Source organism: Crocodylus siamensis, chromosome 8 (assembly GCF_052110815.1).
Source record: "Crocodylus siamensis isolate JL-2025a chromosome 8, ASM5211081v1, whole genome shotgun sequence".
Classification (NCBI taxonomy): Eukaryota; Metazoa; Chordata; order Crocodylia; family Crocodylidae; genus Crocodylus; species Crocodylus siamensis.
In genome coordinates, this window is record NC_143402.1 from 67,275,125 (window position 1) to 67,297,693 (window position 22,569).

At 51.7% G+C, this 22,569-nt stretch overlaps 2 protein-coding genes across 9 annotated transcripts in view; both read right to left on the bottom strand.

The window, feature by feature from the left end:
• Positions 1 to 2,147, bottom strand: part of LLGL2 (LLGL scribble cell polarity complex component 2) — a 45,275-nt gene extending 43,128 nt beyond the window's left edge. For 3 of the 8 annotated variants that reach the window (XM_090060450.1, XM_090060443.1, XM_090060451.1), the window contains exons 1-2: positions 2,009 to 2,125; positions 422 to 625 (exon numbers count right to left, since the gene is read on the bottom strand). The gene's annotated coding sequence lies outside the window, so the exon portion shown is untranslated. Of the gene's footprint in view, positions 1 to 421; positions 626 to 2,008 lie in introns of all 8 variants that reach the window. The other 5 variants (XM_090060444.1, XM_090060445.1, XM_090060449.1 and 2 more) reach the window with 5 other exon arrangements.
• Positions 2,148 to 5,184: 3,037 nt separating this feature from the next.
• On the bottom strand, positions 5,185 to 22,066 carry TSEN54 (tRNA splicing endonuclease subunit 54). Its single transcript, XM_090060484.1, has 11 exons — positions 21,991 to 22,066; positions 20,868 to 21,032; positions 19,154 to 19,217; positions 18,903 to 18,986; positions 17,371 to 17,469; positions 16,210 to 16,262; positions 15,261 to 15,359; positions 10,180 to 10,829; positions 9,569 to 9,629; positions 8,585 to 8,701; positions 5,185 to 6,822 (listed from the first exon to the last, which is right to left on the bottom strand). The coding sequence occupies exons 1-11, from the start codon at positions 22,029 to 22,031 to the stop codon at positions 6,672 to 6,674; spliced, it is 1,584 nt and encodes a 527-aa protein (XP_089916610.1). The 5' UTR covers positions 22,032 to 22,066; the 3' UTR covers positions 5,185 to 6,671.
• Positions 22,067 to 22,569: the final 503 nt, after the last annotated feature.

The window sequence follows — 22,569 nt, forward strand, 5'->3', positions numbered from 1 at the left end:
GACTCCTTAATTCCACAGCAAATAAGGAGAAAGAAGGAAGTGGGAAGAACTGCTTGCAATGCTCACCTTTTCTTTCTGATGCAGAAATTCAACTTTCGCTGTTGCCAATCTCTCAACCCAAGGCCTTTAATTAGAGACCTGCCCTGCACTTGTAATATTATGTTTGAGGAGCGGCCACAAAAGTAAATACAGCATGTTAACTGTATACACAAGGAGGTTTAATCCTGCTAGTTTCACTTTGACAGCACCTCTGCATGGTGAAATAGTATAATCTCCCTCCAACCCCTACCCAGATGGAAGAGGTCCTAAAATGTAGTCAACCTGATTCAAAAGCAGTTAGAAATTGGTTATAGGCTTTTCTAAATAAAGCATTGGCTGAACTGACACAATGACTTTGGCAATCAGCAGTACAGGGAGTTACCTGGGCAGTCCTGAACGGGGAAAGATGGGTCTCAAGGCAATCCTTCTATTAAGACCTCTGGTACAAGAAAGGAGGCAATCTCTCTTCCCTCCTATCCGTTTTCAGCTCTCGTAACCATGCTGCACAAAGCCGCTGAAGTTACTGTCTAACCGTTCTAGGGATCACATTGCAGAGTTCCTGTGAGGCCGTTTATCACCACAGCATCTGGGCATTAAGCACAACACGACAGTGAATCACTGCACCTATGGGCCATCCCAAGTCTCTCCTTTATCAAGACAGCATTTTTATGAAACATGCCAGGAAGACGGCCTTCAAGGCCTTTAGTTTTGCACTGTAGTTTCACAGGCGATACAGGCTCATCTTTTTGTCCAGAAGCAGGAAGTTCCTTAGCCAAGGGGATTTCACCAAACATCCTGCTTCTGGGCGTTTCAACCTGCGCTCTGCAAGTCAGAGTGGTCTGGTCACCTGGAGCACTCCCAAAGAAAGGTACCTCATAGCCAGTAAGATAGCTGGTTACAAGCAATAATAAGTGGCCTTGACAGTTCAGTCAAATCCACCCCCTTGCCATCTACATCAGAGGCATAACCCTTCTCATATGGCTATCACTTTCTGAAACCGAGTGTCATCACCAGTCAACGGCCCTGCTCTAGGAATACCGAGACTGCCTTTTGCAGCCTTCAGTCTGTTTTGCAAGAATTAATCCTCATCCCGCAAAAGGCAACATGTCAGGAACCTGCGTTCCCGATGTGGAAACGCAGGGCAGATTTTGGAGAGGCTCTCTCAGAAACACTAAATGCTCCCCCACAAGTAGGCAGCCCTGGGACAAAACAGTATCCCTGGGCCATGATGACCACACCTGATCTCTTCCCACAGCTCAACAGATGAACGCAGCAGGGGATACAAGCAGTTAATACCCACGACTCTGGTCAAGGGTGAAATCAGGAAGCTGGCGAGAAGCAGCTACAGGAGCTTGCACACGAGTACCAGGGAGAAGCTCGCTGGGTGCAAGGCGGGCAGGCAACACTCCTGGCTTTGTTTGTCATGGAGCGACGACCGCTGGGCAGGGCGTCTCAGGTGGGTAATGCGAACGGGAGTCCGTGCGAGCCGCTCTCCTACCCCGGGGCAAACATGTGCTTCTCCCAGGGAGGCTTGGCCCCGCTGCTAACAGCTGGGGCCTGGAGATCCTCTCAGGGGCACCAGGCAGGGCCAGGCCAGGTTTCAGAGAGGAGCCAGCAGTGTGACAGCCACCTGCCCTGCCAGGCTATGCTCCTGCCACAGGGACCAGTCAGGAGTCAGACGCAGAGGAAAGGGAACCGTAAAGAGCCAGCATTGCCCAGGGGGCCCGAGCCCATGGGGGGGAAGGGGGAAAAGACACCCCTCGAGCCCATAGGAGGGGGAGGGGGGGACCGCCAAGCTCATGGGGGGAGGAGCTCCCGAGCTGAGGGGAGCCGGGTGAGGCAGATACCGGTCCGAGATGGGGGGGAGGGGAAGGAGCCCCGCGCAGGGGCAACGGTCCCTCCCGCCTGGCGCGGGGCAGCTGGAGCCCGCGGCCCCGCTGTTGCCGCCCGCCCGCCCTCCTTCACTCACTCACTCACTCGCCGGGCCGGAACAGGCCTGGCGCCGCAAGTCCGTGTAGCAGCGCCTTCAGCACCCCTCCCGCCGCCGCCGCCACTCCTTCCTGGACACCTCCGGGGGCGGGGCGGGGCGGGCGAAGCGGGGCTCATCGGACATGCAAATGAGGGGCGGGGCGCGCGGCCACGCCCTCTCCACGCGCTTGGGACTCATTGATGCGCCCCTCCCTCCCCGGCCGGCCAATCCGCGGGCAGCCCTGACCGCTCATGAATAATGCATCACTCCCACCCTCCAGTGAGACCCCGCCGGGAGATGCTTCTCCGCCCGGTAACGCGGCCGCCGGGACTCAACCCGGATATGTTAATAGGATTATTACTATTCATGAGGCGGCGGCCCCGCCCACCCCCTACGACCTGAGCGCACCTGCAACAGAGCGCGCCTTCGGACTCGCCCGTGTCCCTCCGCGCGGGGCAGAGGCGCTCGCAGCACCCCCTGAGCGCGGGGGCGGGGGCAGGAGCGGGTCCCCGTCCTGGGGTGAGAGGTTTGCTGGTGCAGGGGGGAGGCAGCACCCCCATGCAGGCACCAGAGGAGAAAGGGATTGAGGGGCTTGGCTGCCTCCCACCTCCAGGGCATCCCCACCTGTCCAGCCTGTCTCCCCTCGGAGGATGGAAGGGGCAGGTGCCATTTGCCTTCCTTGCCACTCATGGGCACATATTTAACTTCTTTTCCACTGTACCCAGGGGCTTTTCTGCAGCCACTGCTTAGCCAGTCCCTCCCAGGGCTGCTAATCACCTGCCTCTTCCCCCTGCAGAGGGAGATGGCATCTCTGGAACTGAACCTTTTTCAAAGGATGGGTGGTTCAGGGGGTTGAAATGACCAGCAGACACACGGCTGGTTTCGGACAGGGTGCCAAAGTGCATCAGGCCTGATCTTACTCCAGGGAGCAGCCATTTACATGGTGCTGAAGCATCTGAACAGAATCCCGCTCCACCCTTCTCCAGACTTTTAAATGAACATGCACGCAAAGGGTGGAGACCTCCTTCTCACTCCTTTCGGTGTCTTAGCCTTCATATTACTTTTGTAACCTACCTTCATCTTAAGTGACTCGAGCAAAGTGGAATAGCAGTCTACTTAAATGCCTGCCTGCCACTTAGACGTGTAATAGGTGGGATAGGAGCTGGCCCGTGCAGTCTGCAAGATGAGCCGAGGCTTTGGAGCCAGTGGGAAAAATAAAGGATCTGTTTCAGAAGCTGCCCAAGCTGCCCAGCTCCTATCGCTCCTGCAACAGTGCGATTCAGAAACAGCTCGCTGGTCCCACACCTGGGCACCCTGCTCCTGGTGCACGGGATTCTTCTGTCCTAAGTGCAGGACTCCGCATTGTGCTTATTGAACCACATGAGGTTTTTCTTGGTCCAATCTTCCAATTGGTCAATGTCACTCCAAATCCTAGCCCTACCCTCCAGCGTATCTGCTACTCCACCCAGCCTGGCATCATCCGCAAACTTGCCGAGGGTGCGCTCCATCCCATCTTCCAGATCATTGATGAAGATATTGAACAAAACCAGCCAACGCTAGCAGCCGCCTTCCAGATCCTGCAGAAAATGCAACTCGGAAATGTGTCTGGTGACAAAAGTTCAGAAACATTTATGGTCGTTGGACAGCAGACCAGTTGGTCTGATTAACAGTCAGCCCAACCTGGAGAAGCTTATCCTTGACCAGTAGAGACACCACGGTATTCCCGCTCCCCAAAGTCTCTGCAAGGAACTGGTCTCACAACTCCTGTATTTACATGTGTACCACCCCCATCTCCACCTGCCATCTCATGCCCACTCACCTCACTGTCAAGATGTTCATTTTTGTTTTGTTTGCCAAGTTCACACACTTCTCATTAGTAAGTTCCAACTTCTATATTTGTAGCTGTTTTCATACTCCCTTCAATGTCATTTGTTCATTAGTGCACATTTATTTTTTTCTTTCTCCAGTGGTCAGGAGGCCCCTTTTTCCAATATCGCTTTTTGGCACCATAGCTTTCTATAGCTTACCACAACTATGGTCTAGCACAACTGGAACTCCTACAGCTAGGAGCAGGATTGCAACCATTCCTGGTTTGCCTGGCTGCCTCTCAATGGTGCTGGGGAGACAGCATGTGCTCCAGGGCCAGAGGACACCTACATGTCTGGAAAGAATGTGCCAGTGGGTCATTGGGCTGCAAAATGCTATTTGATGCCCTGTCACTCCTTGGCAGCGTAAGAAAAGTTTACAACCCTGCAACAGCCCCTTGCACAGTCTTCTGCCAGAGGCAACTTTTCAGCAGTACAGGTCAAAACAGAAATTTTAATTAAGACATCTCTTGCCAGCTCCCTGCTGCCATCCTGTTGCAAAATCCAGTTGTTCCAGGACACAGGCTGAATGGGAAGCTGGACATCAGTCAGCATCACGCTCCCCTTTGGGACAGGCAGCAGAAGTTAGCACTGCTGAGCCACAGTCCTGCTGTTTCTCAATCCTCCCCACAGTGGTTATTAAACTGCAATCGATTTGTGCTGAATCAGGGAGTCTCTTCCCCCAGCGAAACTCATCCAGTAAGCTCCTGTAGACTGCACTGATACAATCCTACTATTGTGTAGGCATACACAGTGCTGACTGAAGTCACCAAGAATTATGTCCACCTAACTCATGGATAAACTCAAGCCCTGTGGATCTGACTGTAGCTCTTCTTGCTCTGCCTGTTCTCAGCTCTCCCCACACTGCCTCAGGTGTACAAGAAAAGCGCTGAGTTAACAGAATGGAGCCACCACCAAGTCAGCCCTTTAAGTAGTCTGGCAGGCAGAAGGCAGAGAATACAACATATTCCTTTCCAGCAGTTACGAAGGGGTACATTAAGGTATCCATATAACAGCCCAGACCCTTGGCAGATGATCTAACAAGCACAGGGCCACATAAACCAATGAGGGCAAGACACCCCGACCTTTTGGTGTGGCATCCGAGAGACCATACAAGAAAGATGTGCCATGCTGACAACATCCCAGCCATAGATACCATCAGCAGGCCAATCACCAGACACAGACCATAGCAACTCTCTGCCTATGTTCAATAACAATGCAGTTCCTCATGCGGCTGTCTCAGACGATGAGGCACTGCTGACAATTTTCCTTCAAAGGACAAAGAAATAACCACACTCAGAAGCTTGCATAGTTGGACAAGGCTCTTTTAATACTTCAGCCTTTAAATCTCCTCCAGCAAAAATAACAACAAATCATCCAAATAGAGGTTATCAAATAAAATGCATCTAAAATATTTTCTGTAACACTTCTGAAGAAAGCTGCACCCTGAGCTCAACAGCGCTGAATCCTTTTATCCACAAAGCAGGATTTTCTGGCACTAGTCACGCTGGCATTTCTGCAGAGGTTAAAGCATGTTTGGCACCCAAATATTCAGGTGGAGAGTCTCGATCCCCATGATGAGGCCTGGGATTAGTTCAAAGATATGGAAGAGTGGTTCTCAGCCTGGAATGCAAGAGCCAGAGAACTACATGGCTTATGAAGGATCTGGGAGTCTTACATGAGCTCATCTTGCTTGAGAAACATGCACCTGCATTTAGGAAAGATAACATCAAATGGAAACAGAGGGCCACACTACCAAGGTTGTTAGATGTGTTGACATCAGGTGCTGATGTTCATGCTGTAGCTTTGACCTGGGATGATGCTGTGTTGCAATGACCCATCTTAATGCAAACATTACAGTACAACATTAGGACATCCCTCCAAAATGCCTTAAGGCTTTTTGTGATACCTTTGGTTCACAAAGTGCTTCCCTTGTCTCTGCAGGATTGAGATCCCTGATACTGACTGCCACAGGACTGCAGTCTTCTGCCATCATATATATGCCATGGCAAAGCTGGATCCATTAGCCCTGTGGCAGAAGTTTATTGAAGTGACTTAGTTCTTTTTACACCAAATGATAGCTAAGGATTTTATCTGACAGGCGTTTACACAGGTGAGTGATGGAGCCTTGCTATTCCAGTACTGACCTCATTAACTTATGCCGAATCTGACTGACAGCCAAGAGTGATTCTCAAACCATTCAGCCTGGTTGCTTTCACACACTGGCCTAAGTCAGTGGCTCTCAAAGTATGATGTGGGTCATGATATGGGTCATTAGTGAAGCTTGTTCTAATGGTCCACGGGAACAGCAAAACATCTGGGGGACATAAGAGGAAGTGGTCCATGGCATGGGCAGAGCAGGAGGACCAGTGGCTTAAAGAACAAAGCAGTGCGTACTCCCATCAGGAAACACCCGGGTAAGCTGTACAGAGACGCCACTTGGCTGTTTGAATTGTATTTGGCTTTTATGAATGAGTCAGCCCCTGGGTGGCTGAAGTCTGGAGCAATGGGTGAAGCATCTCCTCATTCTGCAAGTTAATTTGTTATCAGAGGTTCTGTGTAGTATAACTATGGCTACATGTAGGGGGTGCACACGGGTGCACGTGCACCCACTGAGATTAGCAGTGCACCCCTGACAGAAGCACCGCCGATGCTGCCGGCAGCACCTGAGGGTGGTCGTCACTCACCACACCCTGCCCCACGTCATTCACTGCTATAACATGCCATGAATCAAGAGATGAGGTCCTGAGTAAAGTTCCTCCTTTTGCCAAAAGCCACTTCTCCAAGAGATTGCAGCTTCAGTGATAAATATCAACTGGGAGCTTGAATTCCTTGAATGAGTAAAAAGTAACATCTCCATTGTCCACCAAAGCAAAGACCACAGGGACATCCTGGCTCTGGTAGGCCAGCTGCTTCACCGCTCGTAAGGATGGGATCTGCTCGTCAAACCTGGAAAGGGAAGGGAAGAAACACTGTCTTTTTCAAAGCAGAGAAATGGAAGACTCCACGGGGAACTTCTGAGAACCACAGATCAGCAAAGGCACATCAATCCTAGCACTAAGGTGGCCCTCACATCTACCAGGGCATCCTCAAGAGAAGATGGTCATAAAGTCTTTTTAAGATTTTTAAAGTCTAACACTGAACCTCTCTGAATCTAAGTAAGCAGGCCACCAGGGCATACAAGAAGAACTACTCCCCTGTGCTGAAGATAAATGTAGCTGCAGGTTGCTCCATGCTCTGCCAATTAATTGCAGCTCACAGGCTCTTGACAAATGACCAGATAAATAAAATTTGACTGCCATTGTGTGGGGCAGATATCCAGGCCAGCAGGCTCAAAATCTGGCTAGCATTTTTCCCCCTTGTGATTGTCTGCAGAGTCTATCTGTTCTTCAATAGCAGCGTTCATGTTCTCACAGCAGGGACTGCAATGCTAACTCATAAGCGCTTGAGTACTGGACCAGCTGCACTGGTTCCTTGCCTGCACCTGTGATGTATTTCTGCTGTGACTGCACACAGTAGAGAAGCAACAGGTTAAAAGTTAACAGTGTTAAGAGATATGGGTCCCTGACAGGTATTCACTTTAAGCGATGAAATCTAATCCATGATCCTAACAATCACACCTCCTGCCGTGTCATACACATGCCTGGCAGGATGCGCAATTTTTGGATTGGGGATTAGCTTTCAATTGCTTCTTACTTGCTGGTGGAGGGGGAGTCCAGGATAATGACACTGGGCTCCCCTTGCACCAGCAAAATGAAACTGAGATATCTACAATAAGCTGACCGGGGACTGGGAATCAAACTGGTCCCCAGCCCCAGCCAACAATCAGTTGATTGTCAAAACCCCAGCTGGGGGGCACAGGGACTCCAGAATCAGGCTGCTAAAGCCCAACCCAGGGGTCCCTGTGTGCCAGGGATGAGTAGAAACACATGTCCTGCTCAGCTGGGCAGCATGTGCAGTTTTATAGCTCCCAGTGCAGAGGGAGCCTGGTACCAGGGTCCCCATGTGCTAGAAGCTGTAAAATCATGCATGCCATCCAGCTAGATGACCCACAGGATTTTGACAGATCCTGGTGAGCAGGCAGCCCAAGGCCAGGGTTCCTGTATGCCAGGAGCTATAAAACCATGTATGCCATTCAGCTGGGTGGTACATGGTATTTTGACAGGTCCTCGGCATGGGTAGCAACATTCAATTTAAGGCAGGATACAAACAAGACAAAGTTATTCCACATTGTATACAGAGTAACTTTGAAGTTCATTTACTCTGTTATCACGCCTTAAAACTGATTTGCGTGTGGTTGGGTTACTATTTAAGGTGTGATTAACCTATTACCACATCTTGAATTGTAGCACATATCAGAGCCCATAGGAACTGAACTATGCACCAGCTAAGCAACTGAGTGTCATATTCTAGTTCTAGAGACAGTGCTGGCAACTACCCTCCTGAAGCAAATCAGCAGCTAGCACAGTAGAATCAGAACATAACACTGTAGCCCCAAACCTGCAATGAACTCTGGCCAAGACACCCCTAGCCCCATATGGAGCCCCACAAAAGTCCAACAGGCTCTATACAGACTGAGGGATCCGCTGCACTGAGCTCATGGCTGACCCAGGGCCTAGGACAGTATCCTGAGCCTGCCACAGCATCAGCCAGTTCTTTCTTGCATTTTAAATTCAGGCACGTAGTTGTGTTTCTTCACAAGAGCCCATACCTCCGAACGCACATCCTGGCATAAGGCTTCCCAGGGTCATTCTTCTTAAAGGTGGCAACAGCATCTGCCTGATACACATCAAAGTCTATCTTCATATCCTTGGTGTCCTCCTGCAGCCTGTAGATGATTGAATAAGCAGGAACCAAATGATACACTGCAGGAGTCTGCACCATGCATAGAAGCAAAGAGAAAAAGGCCCCAGGTCTGTCTAGCTTCAGCCCCTTAACACTCCCTTAGTCCTCCAGAGGCATTCAGAATCTTCCTTCTGCAAAACAGCCACCTGTGGGGTCTGCAAAGCTTCCTATCCTTTTGATGCCAGACCTGGTCTGCAATGGGCCAGCTCATACCTTGCTCTTTCTGTTGCCTTTGCTGTAGGCATCCAAAGCAGCAGAGACTGATATACTGATTATGCTGCTGGGACACCTGTCTGCATCACCCCACTGGGGAGAGATGTTGGTGAAAAACCCTGCTTTGCCCTATGGCCCCATGCACAAGCCCCAGAAAGCCTCTCCCAGACAGAAATGCAGCTGGAAGTCCTGGGATTAGATTTTTAAATCTTAATCAACTGCTGCAGCTGGGTGGGAAGCATCGTTGCAGGGACACAACACACCCTAACGAAGTGCTCAGCTTTAGGTAAATATAGGCAACTAGACCTCTGGACAAGGCTCACAGGAGTCAATGCAGAGTGGAATTCAAGATGTGAAGGGTTTGCTACAGCACACTGGACTTTGCCCAAGCATTGTAATAAGAGCTAACAAGCCAAGTGATAATCAGCCTGGAGCATATGTGCTGTGTTGCTGTACTCTGCTGCAGACATGCACAGTTTCAGCTAAATACCAGCCCTTCATGAGGCATCTGGTACACTACACAGCTCCCAAGCCGCTGTGGAGAACATCTTTCAGACCCCAAAAGGAGAGACAAGACATTATGTTCAGTCAGACCTGCGCGCGCTAGAATCTCCTAGCTGTCAGGATTGATACTAACCAGGAGGCTCCATCCAGGATGTGGGAGGGCTGTAGCACACTGATCTGTTGGAGGACAGCAGCTGTGGGAGAACGAACAGGAAAAGATCAGACTGTTCAGTTCTGTCTGCGAGGACTTCTCTATGCTTCCTCCTAGCTCAGCCCAAGCCCGGAACCACCTCCCTCCAGCACCCCGTCGGCATCTCCAAGACCTCTTCTTGATACTTCAGAGGCTTTTACTCCCACATTTATTCCCCTTAACTTGCTGCTGTTTCAGCACTGGCAAGGATAGCCCAACTCTTTCCCCCTCACTGCTAGAGAAAAGAGCAGCTTCACGGGTCACAGAAGAAGAGATGGCAAAGCCCATCCACCATCTCCCCTGGCTTGTGTGGGCTACTTTGGTGCTTAGTTCATCCAGATCCACACGACCGGGCTTTCACCACTCAGGAAACTGCTCCTGTTCACAGATAAGCCAGGTGTTCAGGAGAGCTTACCCTTCTCTCCGCTCCATCCCATCACTGCCACCTCCTGGCCAGTGCTGAACCTTCCCCACACTGTCTGTCTACGTTAGTCATGTGGTCCCACTGGGGCCCTGCCATCCTACATTTAGTTGCTTTCTCTTAAATCAGGTACCTGATGAGGCAACTTCATCCGGCTTCACCAGCGGGGTGACTGCCTGATCCCACAGGTGTGATGGCCGTCTCCTCACCCTCTGCTGCCTCCTCTGCTTCAGGAGCAACTTGTACTCCTGCCAGTTGGAGCAACGCCTCACCTCCTTGTCTGCATTGATGCTATTTTTGAACCGGCTCTCCCTTTCCCGCTGCTCCCGCTCTTTCTGCGACAGCTTCTCACGCTTCTGATTGATCAGCCGACGCCAACGGGTGGCATCCACTTCCTGGACTGCCACATTCTCTGGGAGAAGCCTCTTGTCAGGCTGGGGCAGGAAGGTGCATGGATGGTCAGATGCCATGTTGGGGAAGATGATTCTGGAGAAGTCCCAGCGGGATGAGAGGGCACCATCATAGCTCTCCTCAGCAGCCTCACTTGAGTCTCCAGCCTTACCCTGGCACTGGCTGGGAGACGCACTGTGTTGTGTGGTTTCAGCAGGGACTTGGGCTGAAAGCCCCGCTTCAATGCCAGTATCTGACTCTTTGGACTTCCCTGACAAACAGCTCCCATCGGAGGCTTGGTGGATGGGCTCTCTCTGGCCCTCACTGGCCTTTTCCAGGGCCTCTTCAGCTTCCAGAGGGTCTCCTGATGCCTTTTGCTTCTTGTCTAGTACCCTATAAACAAGACCAGGAGTGGGGTAGTGTGGAAGGGACCGTTCATAGTCAGAATTTTGCTTCCGCAAAGCCCTTTACTCAAATCTTGTCCCCTCTACAGATAACGGAAACCAAGTTGGGTCTGCTAAGCAAAAGGAAAAAAAAACAATGGGCAATTAGTACACATGCTTGTGTTGCAGCACTGGGCACTTTTAAAGGTGCCTGGCACTGCAGCACATGCATTTGTATAAATGGCGAAATATGCATCAGCACTGAGAAAAGAGTGGCAGCACACTTTTTAACTAAAACACATCAAAGTTGTTTTATTTCAAAGTGCACCACCGCCATTTTCTGCACGTTGATGTGCATTTTGCCTCTTATACAACTGGACACAGTGCAGCACAGCGCAGATCAGCTCTCACGCGGAGCAGACTCAAGCAATCGAGTCGGCTCCGCGTCAGCTCTCCAGCACGTCAGAGCGTGAAAAGATATGTGTATAAAAGCCCTATGTATCAGTAGCCCACGCAAACAGTTGTGTATCCTCTGCGCTATAGTAAGGTATTTCCTGTTCTGAAGTACTCTGTTCCACTTTGGCACTTCCAAAATGCTGGCCAAAGCCAAACAGGAGTAGCAAACACAGTGCTAAACATGCCACACAGCTTTGTAAATGCTCCGCTGAAGCCCCAAACCTATTCCAGTTTTGGTTCCCAACCAAAATTTTCATTGTCCTTCTGTCCTGTCCTGTAGGACCCACCCACACCTCCACACCTCCAGGCCTGGGCTCCCCTGGACAGATGCTAACAAATGAAACAGTGGGACAGAGTAGGTTTACATACAGATAGAAAATCCAATGGGAATAAAACTGAAAGTACCAAACTGGTCTCACCTGTCATTTCCAAATGATCTGATCTCAGGTGCCTAGAAGTGTGAATCTACTACAAAAACCTGCATTTTGCTTCCTGCATCTTTCTTAAACTTCACCATAATCCACATGGCATTGACATGTTTGGGAAGAAACTTCTCTGATAGGAGTGCCCTGTATGGCTATGCAAAGGTTTGGGTGGCGATTCAATTTGAAGGAGATTTGGCCCGATTCGGGGGCCAAATCTCCGAATCAAATCAGGGGACCAATTAAAAGGTCTGAATCAATTCAAAGCTCTCCAAATCTTTGGAAAAGTTTTGGAAAGCTCTGATGATTCCGGCAGTCCAGGCTGCTAGGTACTAGGGGCGGGGGGGGGATGGGGGAGGGGACCATGGGGGGACTCCTGCCAGCCCCCCTGACTCCCACCCACTACCCCAGCCCCATCCCCACGGCTGCCCCCACCCACTCCAGCTCCCAGTGTTTAAAAAAACAGCCCCAGTGCTCACTGGGTGCTGCCAGGTGAGGGGGTGACCCCCGACACCCCCCCACTTAACCAGCCCCTCCATGAGTGCTCCATATGGGCCAGCTCCAGCCCTTTAAGAAAAAAAAACCCAAGAAAAGCCCCGGGACTCACTGCTCCTGCAGTGGCCTTGAGGCTTTGGGGGGCTTGTGCAGAGCCCCTCCACGTGGTGTGGGACAGCGGGGATCATTCCCTGCCCAGCAGGAACAGTGAGTCTGACAACTGACAACTGACTCCCAGGAAAAAGCCAACCTATTAAATGGGTACTTTGCATCGGTCTTTCATCAGTCCCATGGGACGCCTGTGCCTACTATGGGACAGGGAGGTCCAGGTGAGGGAGATTCTCTGCCCTCCATCAATGCTGACCTCACCGAAGGAACACACTGAGAGGCCGGATACCTTCAAGTCAGCCGGCCCTGACAATCTACAGCCCAGGGTACTCAAGGAGCTGGCAAGCATCATAGCCCAGCCCCTGGCACAGATCTTTGGGAACTCCTGGCACTCTGGTGAAGTGCCCGAAGACTGGAAGAAAGCCAATGTGGTGCCTATCTTCAAGAAAGGGACGAAAGTGGATCCAGCAAACTACAGGCCCATCAGCCTGACCTCTATCCCAAGGAAGGTCTTAGAAAAGGTTATCAAAAAGGCCATCTTAATGGACTAGCCAACGCCAACATCCTGAAGGATAGCCAGCATGGGTTTGTTGTGGGTAGGTCTTGCTTGGCCAATCTCATTTTCTTCTACGACCAGGTGACCTATCACCTGGACAAGGGAGAATGAGATTGATGTCCTATATCCTGACTTCAAAAAAGTCTTCAATCTGGTATCCCATGATCACCTCTTGGAAAAACTGGTCAACTGCGGCCTCAGGTCCACCATGATCCACTAGCTGGGAAACTGGCTCCGTGGTTGGACCCAGAGGGTGGTGGTTGATGAAAGCCAACCGTCTTGGTGCCCTGTGACCACTGGGGGCCACCAAGGCTCTGTCCTTGGACCCATATTGTTCAACATCTTCATTAATGATGTGCGCACTGGAGTCAGAAACGGACTCTCCGAGTTCATCGATGACACCAAACTTGGGGGCAAAGCATCCATACTTGAAGGCGGGAGGAAGATCCAGACTGACCCTGACAGGCTCAGCAAATGGGCGGATGAGAACCTGATGGTGTTAACACTGAAAAATGCACGGTTCACCACCCTGGGGGGAAAAACCTGCAGCACCCTTATAGGCTCGGCAGTGCTACGCTGGCTAGCACCACAGAGGAAAGAGACTTGGGGGGTCACGATTGACCACAAGATCAACATGAGCCTTCAATGCGATGCTGCAACTAGTAAAGTGAGCAAAACGCTGGCTTGCATCCATAGATGCTTCTCAAGCAAATCCAGGGATGTCATTCTCCCCTTGTACTCAGCCTTGGCGAGGCCGCAGCTGGAGTACTGCGTCCAGTTTTGGGCCCCACAATTCAAAAAGGATGTGGAGAAGCTTGAGAGAGTCCAGAGAAGAGCCACGCGCATGATCAGAGGTCAGGAAAACAGACCTTATGATGACAGGCTGAGAGCCATGGGGCTCTTTAGCCTGGAAAAGCGCAGGCTCAGGGGTGATCTGATGGCCACCTATAAGTTTATCAGGGGTGACCACCAGGATCTGGGGGAACGTTTGTTCACCAGAGCTCCCCAAGGGATGACGAGGTCGAACGGTCATAAACTACTGCAAGACCGTTTCAGGCTGGACATAAGGAAGAATTTCTTTACTGTCCAAGCCCCCAAGGTCTGGAACAGCCTGCCATCGGAGGTGGTTCAAGCACCCACATTGAACACCTTCAAGAGAAATTTGGATGTTTATCTTCCTGGGATCCTTTAACCCCAGCTGACTTCCTGCTCTTTGGGCAGGGGGCTGGACTCGATGATCTCCCGAGGTCCCTTCCAGCCCTGATGTCTATGAAATCTGAGTCATAAAGGGCCAGAGCCGTGGTGGGCAGGGCAGCCATGAAAGGGGCTGGGACAGCAGAGGCAGCACCCAGCAGCACCTGCTCAACTGGGGCTTTTTTTTTTTTTTAACAAGTGCTGGGATTTGGGGTGGGCAGAGCAGCCATTGCTGGGCTGTGGGAGATAGGCCTGGCCTGGCTGATTCAGATTGGGCCGAATCGATTCGGGACAATGATTCAAATAAACAAACTGAATCACTGTCCCCCGAATCAGCCAAATCCGAATCCAAAGTGAATACTAGCCACTTCGCACAGGCCTAGCGCCCTGGGCTGACCTGTCTGTCGTTGTCCATTTCTGAGACAGTGCTGCCACCTGCTAGAAGCTCTGTTAATAATAATGCATTTTATTATCTGTGCTCAGGTAGCACCCAGGGACCTCACAGATGGGCCAGGGCTTATTGTGCTAGGAGTTGTACAAGCACAAAACAGAAAACCTGGTCTTTGTCATGAACAGCTTAACCACATCTGACACAGCACTAAGTTCCTTCTCATATAGTGATTCTTTCCATTCAAGGATTGCAGAAATCTTCCTTTATGTTAGTGTCAGCACACAGGGCTCAGGGATAATCTACCCCCGTGAAGAGTGCAAGGTGGTGAGGAACAATGTTTGCAAAGGGTCAGCTAAGAACCCAGCAATGCTTGGGCAGAACTGACACATTGCTGCTTCACCTGGGGAGGAAGGACCAGGGAATGTTGTCCCAATATAGCTATGTAGGAGCCAGATGAGTCAGGGCCTGGGATACACTGGAGGAAGAGATAGGATGGTGAGGGGGAAGGGAGTGAGAGACAGAAAGAGCATGCAATGCAAAAAGGATGAATGAATGTTACTATACTGTACATGATGGGTTGTGAACCGATCCAGAACTCAGTTTTGTTCCAGATAACTGACTGGCCCTCTGGACACCTGACAACTGTTCCCCCATGCATGATGGCTGGCTTGATGACCAATATTCAGCACCTTGCAGGGACTGGGGGCTATGCCTGTTTCCAACCCTTAGAGGCAATGGGCTACAAACATGTTTAGCATGGACCAAAGTGTGAAAAATGGTCTGTCTGTAAGGCAAGCCACTGGGGGCCATCTCCCTTACCGAGGGCTAGAGCTTCTCCTCCTCTTGCGATGGTGTTTCCCAGATCTCTTGCAGTGACTGTCAAGGTTCAGCTGCCTCTCATACCAGGATGGGACCACGCTACAATGAGACAGGCAGAGAAACAGAGGGGGGTAGGGGGCGTTAGAAAATCCTTCCAGCTCAGCCACACAGCAAAACTAAGCAATCAAAACCTCTTTCTGGGCCTGGAAACAGTAGGCAAGAGCAGGGCAAAATCAGCAGCCTTTTGCTTGCAGTTGCTTGCCTTTAATTCATGCACCCACTTCACATCAGTCATGATAGGAGTTGAACAGTAAAAGAGTCTGCAGTGTCATTTTCTGGCTAGTAACCCTCCCAGGGCTAGAAATGCAAGGTACCTTTAGAGGCCACTTTACTTGCACATCCCTCTATCCTGCTGGCCCAGAGGGTCTGGAGGCTCAAACAGGGAAAAGCTTAGAAGGATTTAGGGCTAAGGGGGAAAGAGTTGAAGTTGAAGGACCTTGATTGAGCCTGGCAGGGGAGAGTGCAGGCAGATCTTCATTACTACTGTTGTTTGTACTGCAGTAAGACTAGAGCCCTGGTCATGGACCAGGACCCCGCTGTGCCCCATGCTGCATGAACACAACAAAACAAGTCCCCAAGGACCTCATGATCCAAGTACTGGGGGTCCTAGTAAATGCTGTCTCATAATATCATTGCTGCCATGATTACTTGTGCTTAGAGATCCCAACTGAGATCAGGGCCCCCTTGGCTAGCCATTGCATGCACAAAGTTAAGAGAGAGCCCATGCCCCCCAACCAGTAATGTCCTACCAGACAAGACAAAGATCAAGGATCCCAGAGAGATGAAGTGACTTGTCCAAGGTCATGGAGCAAATGAGTAACAAAGGCCAAAATAGGGATCTGCTGAAAGAAAGCAGGGGAACAGCATAATGGAAAAACAAACTGGTTACCTGGGGTGGAATCGCAGCACAATATAACCCAGTCTCTTCAAGTGGCTGAACACCTTCAAAAGAGAGCAGGAATGTTAAAACAACAGCCAGTTCATTAAGGCAGAGGTTCCCAACCCGCAGGCCACGGTTCGGTACTGGGCCGTGAAGGGTTGGCTGCCAGCCCATAGGAGGGTTGGCTGCCAGACCACAAGTCCGGAAGTGACCAGCATACTGCAGACTGGTAACCAACCAGTCTGCAGTATAAAAAAAGGTTGGCTGCTGGTCCGCAGTATGCTGGTCTGCAGTTTACCAGTCCACAGTCACTTCTGGTCCATGGTTTGCCAGTCCCCACTGCATTAAGGAACAAAGAATATGGCTGCAACACTGCTTGGTTTGAAAAAGACCATTTTAAAAAGCCTGTGTTGAACTGCGTGGCCTAACTAATGCCGAGCCTGTAGGTCTCACTAAGTGCTCATCCCCATACAGAAACAGACTGGCACAAATGCCCATGAAATGCCTCTTGCCCCCTGGTGACAGGGTGGTGGAAAGTTCACCACACCTGAGCCTGCAAAGGGAAGGGAAGGGGATTTATACAGGTTGTCTCTACTGCAAACTTTAGTGCTCAGGAAGGAAAAAGCTAGTGGGGAAGCATGGAAGTCATGGGTTTGCCTTTGACACCCCATGTTTCAAAAATGATGAGAACTTCTGTTGCCACTGCACTTACTGGACCCAGCAATAGGAAGGAACCAGCAGCAGAAGCAAAAACAGATGCCAGTCTTGTCACTTCCATTCTGCTGCTCTCTGGGGAGCTGCACGGTTCCTTCTTTGCTTCTGCTGCTGCCTTTTGCCTTGCCTTGCCTTTTGTGCCTGTAGCATACCGTGCCCCAGTGACTGTATCTCCATCTCACGCCTCTTCGGCAGGAGAAGCACAGCACAGAAGCAACCATGATCCTGTTAATGAAGTCTAGCTTCTGCTTCTCTGTCCACAGAGTAAAGCACTGTATGATCACAGGAAAGAACTAACGGAAAGAATGAGAGCAAGGGGACAATAAAAGGGAAGATAGGAGCCCCTGCATTTGAAAGCGAGTGTATGGGAGCTGTGTGCAGGTGTTGGTTGTGCTCTTCCCCCCCCACCCTTCCCCTCACACCAGTCTCAGGGGGAGTCAAATCCATGCAGCACACCTGATACTGCAGCAGGCTCACAGTACTCTGGGACAGCAGGGTCTCATAGGCTTCCTGAATGGACAAGGGGAGGTCTCTGTAGAAGAGCTGAATAGAGCCCTGGAAAACAAAAGCCTGGGGATTAGGAACTGCAGGAAACCAGTTCTACAGAGTCACACCTAGTCTCTCCTTCTGGTCTCAACAGCTGATCCTAGCACCCTGCTGGTGTATGACTCAGAAACCTCATCCTGGGGCCTCTCACAATAAGGGAACGTAACTTCTGTGCTTCACATTTTTTATATTTGTTTCACAGAGTGTGGCAATGCCACCTCCCTGCCTTGCGTGTGACAGAAGCGCTCAGAATGGCAGCAAAACTGACCGGGCTCGGCTTTCCCACCTGCCTCTTCAATGCTGAGCACCTATAACAATCCCCTCCTCCCCGTCAACTTCCGGGCTAGTGATGGGCACTCAGCTTCCCTCATGTTCAGCCCCTCTCCAATGCTGGGGCCTGCTCAGTGGCTGGTTTCGAGCCAAGCTTCTAATCTTTTCTTCCAGGCTTTCATTCTCCTACCCTTGTGATTCTGTGCCCAAATCTGTTTTCAAGTCAAGCCACTTATGACCTGAAGCCTGGCAAACCTCCGTTGGCAGAGAAAAGCCCCTGGACTCAAGGTTCAAATGACGCTGTCTCCTACCTCGAACCTTGGATCACTATTGAGCTGAAATCACTTTTCAGTGGCAAGACCTACAGTCATAAATCACAGAAAGCCAACCCTGCCTTAACTGGGATCACCATGCAGTTATCCTGTACTTGCCTGAAGCAAGAGTGAGACCCGTAGTGATGACAGACATGTTTCATTGGGCACTGAAAAGAAGGGAACAGCTGGAAAGCACTAGGACCGCAGCCCTTCTTTGAACCATTGATCTAAAGCCAATGTGCTCTGTCTCACCACTGACATACAACTAGTTAGTTTCTAAGGTGCCACCATGCCCTGCCTTCTGCCTGCTTTCACACTAACACTATTACCTTTCTCCACACACAGAGATGGTGTCTCTGGAACTGAACCTCTCTCAAAAGATTGGTTGATAAGAGAGTGGAAATGACCAGCAGACGCACAGAGGGTTTTAGATGAGGTCCCAAAGTGCAGAGGGCCTGATCTTATTCCACCAAGCAGCCATGCAAATGGTATTTGAACAGAATCCTATTCTACCCTACTTGAGCCTCTGAAGAAAGGTTAGCACAAAGGGTGAAAGAGACCTCATCCTTCTCTTTATTCACTTTGGTGTCTTGGCATAATTAAAGTTAAGATGAATTAAAATAATATTTGTTAAGTGACTCAAGCATGGTGGAATAGTAGTGTACTTAAATACTTACATAACACTTAGATGTGTAACAGGCAGAATAGGAACTGGCTCACACAGTCTGCTAGATGAGCGGAGGCTTTGGAGCCAGTGGGAAAGATAAAGGATCCATTTCACTGCCCAGCTACTATCACTCCTGCAACAGTGTTATTCAGAAAGAGCTCACTGGTCCCATGCCTGGGCATCCTACTCACACACTCCAGTAGATAGAGGGCTTCCTCTGGTAGCAGGCACTGTTTGCCATGCTCTGTGAACCCCATCGTGTGCCAGAACTTCCCCTGAGAACAGAAAGACAAATCCATGATGTGTTTTAGCTACCTCTTTTCCCCACCCAGGCTCCTTCCCATATTGAGAAGGAAATTTAAAAGAAGAGAGAGAGAGAAAAACAGGCTGCTGTTGTCAGTAGAAGAAAACAGCATCAACCAACTGCAATGACATTACTTACTGCCGGGGATTTCAGTTCCACAAGGCCTTCATTTGGCTTCCATTCAGCTTTTACCAAACTTCCCCTGAGAAGGTTAAGACATAATAGCACAACAGACATCATTCCTAATGTAACGGTTTGGAACACCCTGCTCCCTAGCAAGAGATGGGAAGGCAGCTGTGTAGGAGGCTGCAAACTCCCCATACTGCTCTCGGATTGCAAGAGAGCCTGCTGAAGAAAAGATACCCAGTTGGACTCATGGTGTAACACAAGGGTGGCCAACCTGCTGCCTGGGTACCGCAAATGGCACAGGCAGCTTCTATAAGCATCACGTGGCGGACTGGGGGAGCAACAGGCAGCACAGCAGCAGATAGGGAAGGGAGCAGAAAGCAGAGCAACAAATTGGGCCGAGAGCACAGGGAAAGAAGCAGAAAGCACAGGTGAAGCAGGGAGCAGAGGGCTGGGAGCAGAAAGCAGAGCAGCAGATTGGGTAGGGAAAGGGATCAAGGTAGCACATGGAGAGGGTGGGGGCTAATTTGTGGCACACCTGCCAAAAGGACTGCCCCCCACTAGTATAACATATAGAAATGTCCTGCAGCTCTTGTTGCTATCCCCCCCAGTGCTGTCTGTAACGTACAAAATAAAGCACATGCATTTATCAGGGGCACTTTGCAACTGTGCTATGAATTGTGCAAAGAGAACAGCGGACAACTTAGCCAGAGGGCAGACCCAGATGGAAATGCCTGTTACTGGTTGAGACAAATGACATGGAGCCTAGGGTACATGAAAAAGTTCTGTTGGATAAATGGGGAGTGCATCCACACCCAAAACTTCACTGCAGCAGAATGCTCCCTTTCACTGCCAGACTTAGTCATGTCTGCTGAGGAAAGACTTTTTTTTTTTTTAAATTAGTATCTGAGGCCAAATTAGCCAAAACTACTTCCAAATCCAAGAGTCCAGAACCACGTGTGGCCCTACTACCGGCAAACATCCTCCACTCACATCTGGGGTTTCAGATGTTTTCAAACCCGTTGGCTGGCATCCTAGCTGCAGGCCCAAGCCCAGGGGCTTGGGATTCGGATGCCCCCGAGTTTTGCTTGCCCTTAGCCGTAAGGCCCTTGGAACAGGCAAGGGAGGAAACTCCCATTTCCATGAACCGGGCTTAAAGCTGCTGCACCACGGTGGGTTGTAAAGAAGACTTCTGCTGCCACCCAGCTGCTGGCAGAAGGTCTGTGCAGACATTTCTGTGCCCTGTGCTACCTACCGTCACCCCTTCATCAGTGCCCCAGGGTGAACTCTGACCTCTGGCAACAACGCAGCTAGTCCACAGGGAGCTGCCAGAAGTGCATGGGTAGGCATGCATGCCAGCAGCTTTGCAGTGGCAGTCAGTGTCTGAATTTGCAGCAGCAGAGAAAGCTAAGTATAGACAAAGCCTTGGAGGCAGGACTCATAGATTCTGCCATGGGTTTGCTCTGGGGACACGCAAGCTGCCACCCCCTGTGCCTCAGTTTCCCCATCTGTAAAACATGACGACAGTCATAACTCCAAGGTGGTAAAGTCCACGTGTCTCCACATTAACACCTATAAGAGATCTGGGGAGGGGGATTCACACCATGATGAACCCCGCAGGGCTGCCAGTCTCCAACCCAGGTGTCCCCAGATGTGCTCTGCCCTTCTCATCACCAAGAGGGTCAGCGGGAGCACGGAGCTACTAAAACCAGCAAGAGAAACTTACAGCCGCTCCACACGCTCCTCAGCCAGGAGCTGCCAGTGCTCCTCCCGGCATCGGCGCAGCCGCTCTGCCTGCCCTTCCGAGCCGTCGGGAATGAAATCCTTCTGGCCGTGCGAGCGCTGAGGAACCTTGCGGTCACGGGTTCGTGCTGCCAGCAACTCTGCTGGGCTGAAGACAACGAAGCATTAGCATTGCACCAACCCCTCGCAGCTGGCTCCCCGCCTGGCCTGGTCGGCACTGGCCAAGGGCTGACCGGCTGGTCAGACTGATCTTCGCTGCAGCCCACAGAAGCGCTTCCTCCAGGCAAGACTGGTGGGGAAAACTGCCTGTTCTCTGAATACGGAGGAGACCCTGCGCTGGGAAGCAGCACCGTGCCTTTGCTTGACAAGCAAACCAGACTCCCCCCTGCATCCTGCACATGTGCGTGACATCGGTGCCCTGGTAGCGGCAGGTGATGTGGCCTGTTACAAGGCTGCCCTGGTCGCACGCACCAGTGGGGAGCGCCTGGCACATGGCAGCCTAGGGTGCTCAGCAGGGTACTACCACGGGGCTTGGCCCAGGACACAGGCAGGTGTGCGACACTGGTACCCGGCAGCACCACAGGCCAGGACGTGAGGCACTACCATGCAGCTAGAAGGGCACGGCTCAGGTTGCACCAACGCCCCACGCCCACAACACGGGCAGGTGTGCAACACTAGTACCCCGCAGGCACCACAGCACATGGCGCAAGGCACTACCCCAAGGCTGGGCGTGCGCGGCTCGGGCTACAACGCCCCATGCCCACGACGCAGGCGGGGCGCGACGCTGGCACCCGGCAGCACCGCAGGGCACCCCCACACAGCCGCCTCGTGCTCACAAGGCAGGCAGCATGTGCCACGCACACCCATGTGATGGGGGCACCAGCACAGTGCCCCGGGCACTGCCCCCCCCCGGCAGCGCACAGCTCGGGCTGCAATGGTGCCCCGTTTGCACCACGATGGTGCAGGACGCACCAGGCGGGGATCCCCCCGCCCAGCTCCAAGCAGCCCGTGGATCCCCCCGGCCGAGCACGTGGGAGGGAAGGGCTGCAGGGACAGAGGACGCGGCCCCTTTAAGACCGCCGGAGCCCGGCGCCCACCCCCCCAACCTGAGCAGGCGGCTGGCGCGCGGCGGCGGCTCGGCCTCCATCGGCGCGGGCAAGACTTCCGCTCCGCCGCGCGGCGTTCCGCGCGGTCCTAGTGCCCGTCGGGTACTGGGGGAGGGCCCCTTCGCACTGGGTCCTAATGCGCCGCGGGTTCCATGCTGCAGGGCTGCACAGGGCTCCCTTGGCAAACAACCCAGGGCCGCCCTCTAGGGAGGCAAGCCTGCAGGCAGGGCCCGCCCTTGTCCGTGCTGGGCTCTCAGGGTCCCCTGCACCGAACTGGGGAACAACAGGAGAGGGAGTGATCATCAGGGCACTGGCCCCACCCTGCCAGACGGAGCACGCTGGCTCACACGTGTGCGCACGCACTGTCATGCACCCTGGGCTGCTGCATGTCGCTTTCCTTCAATGCACAATTTCAGGGGTGTTGGTTGTAGCCGTGTCAGTCTAAGGACCTAGGCGGACGAGGTTCTTCGGGTGAATCCGATGGCTTTTATTAGACCAATTCGAATAGTTGGAAACATTCTTCTTGGCAAGCTTGCGGGTACAAACTCCCCTTGCAACGCACCAGGTGTCATAGGACTG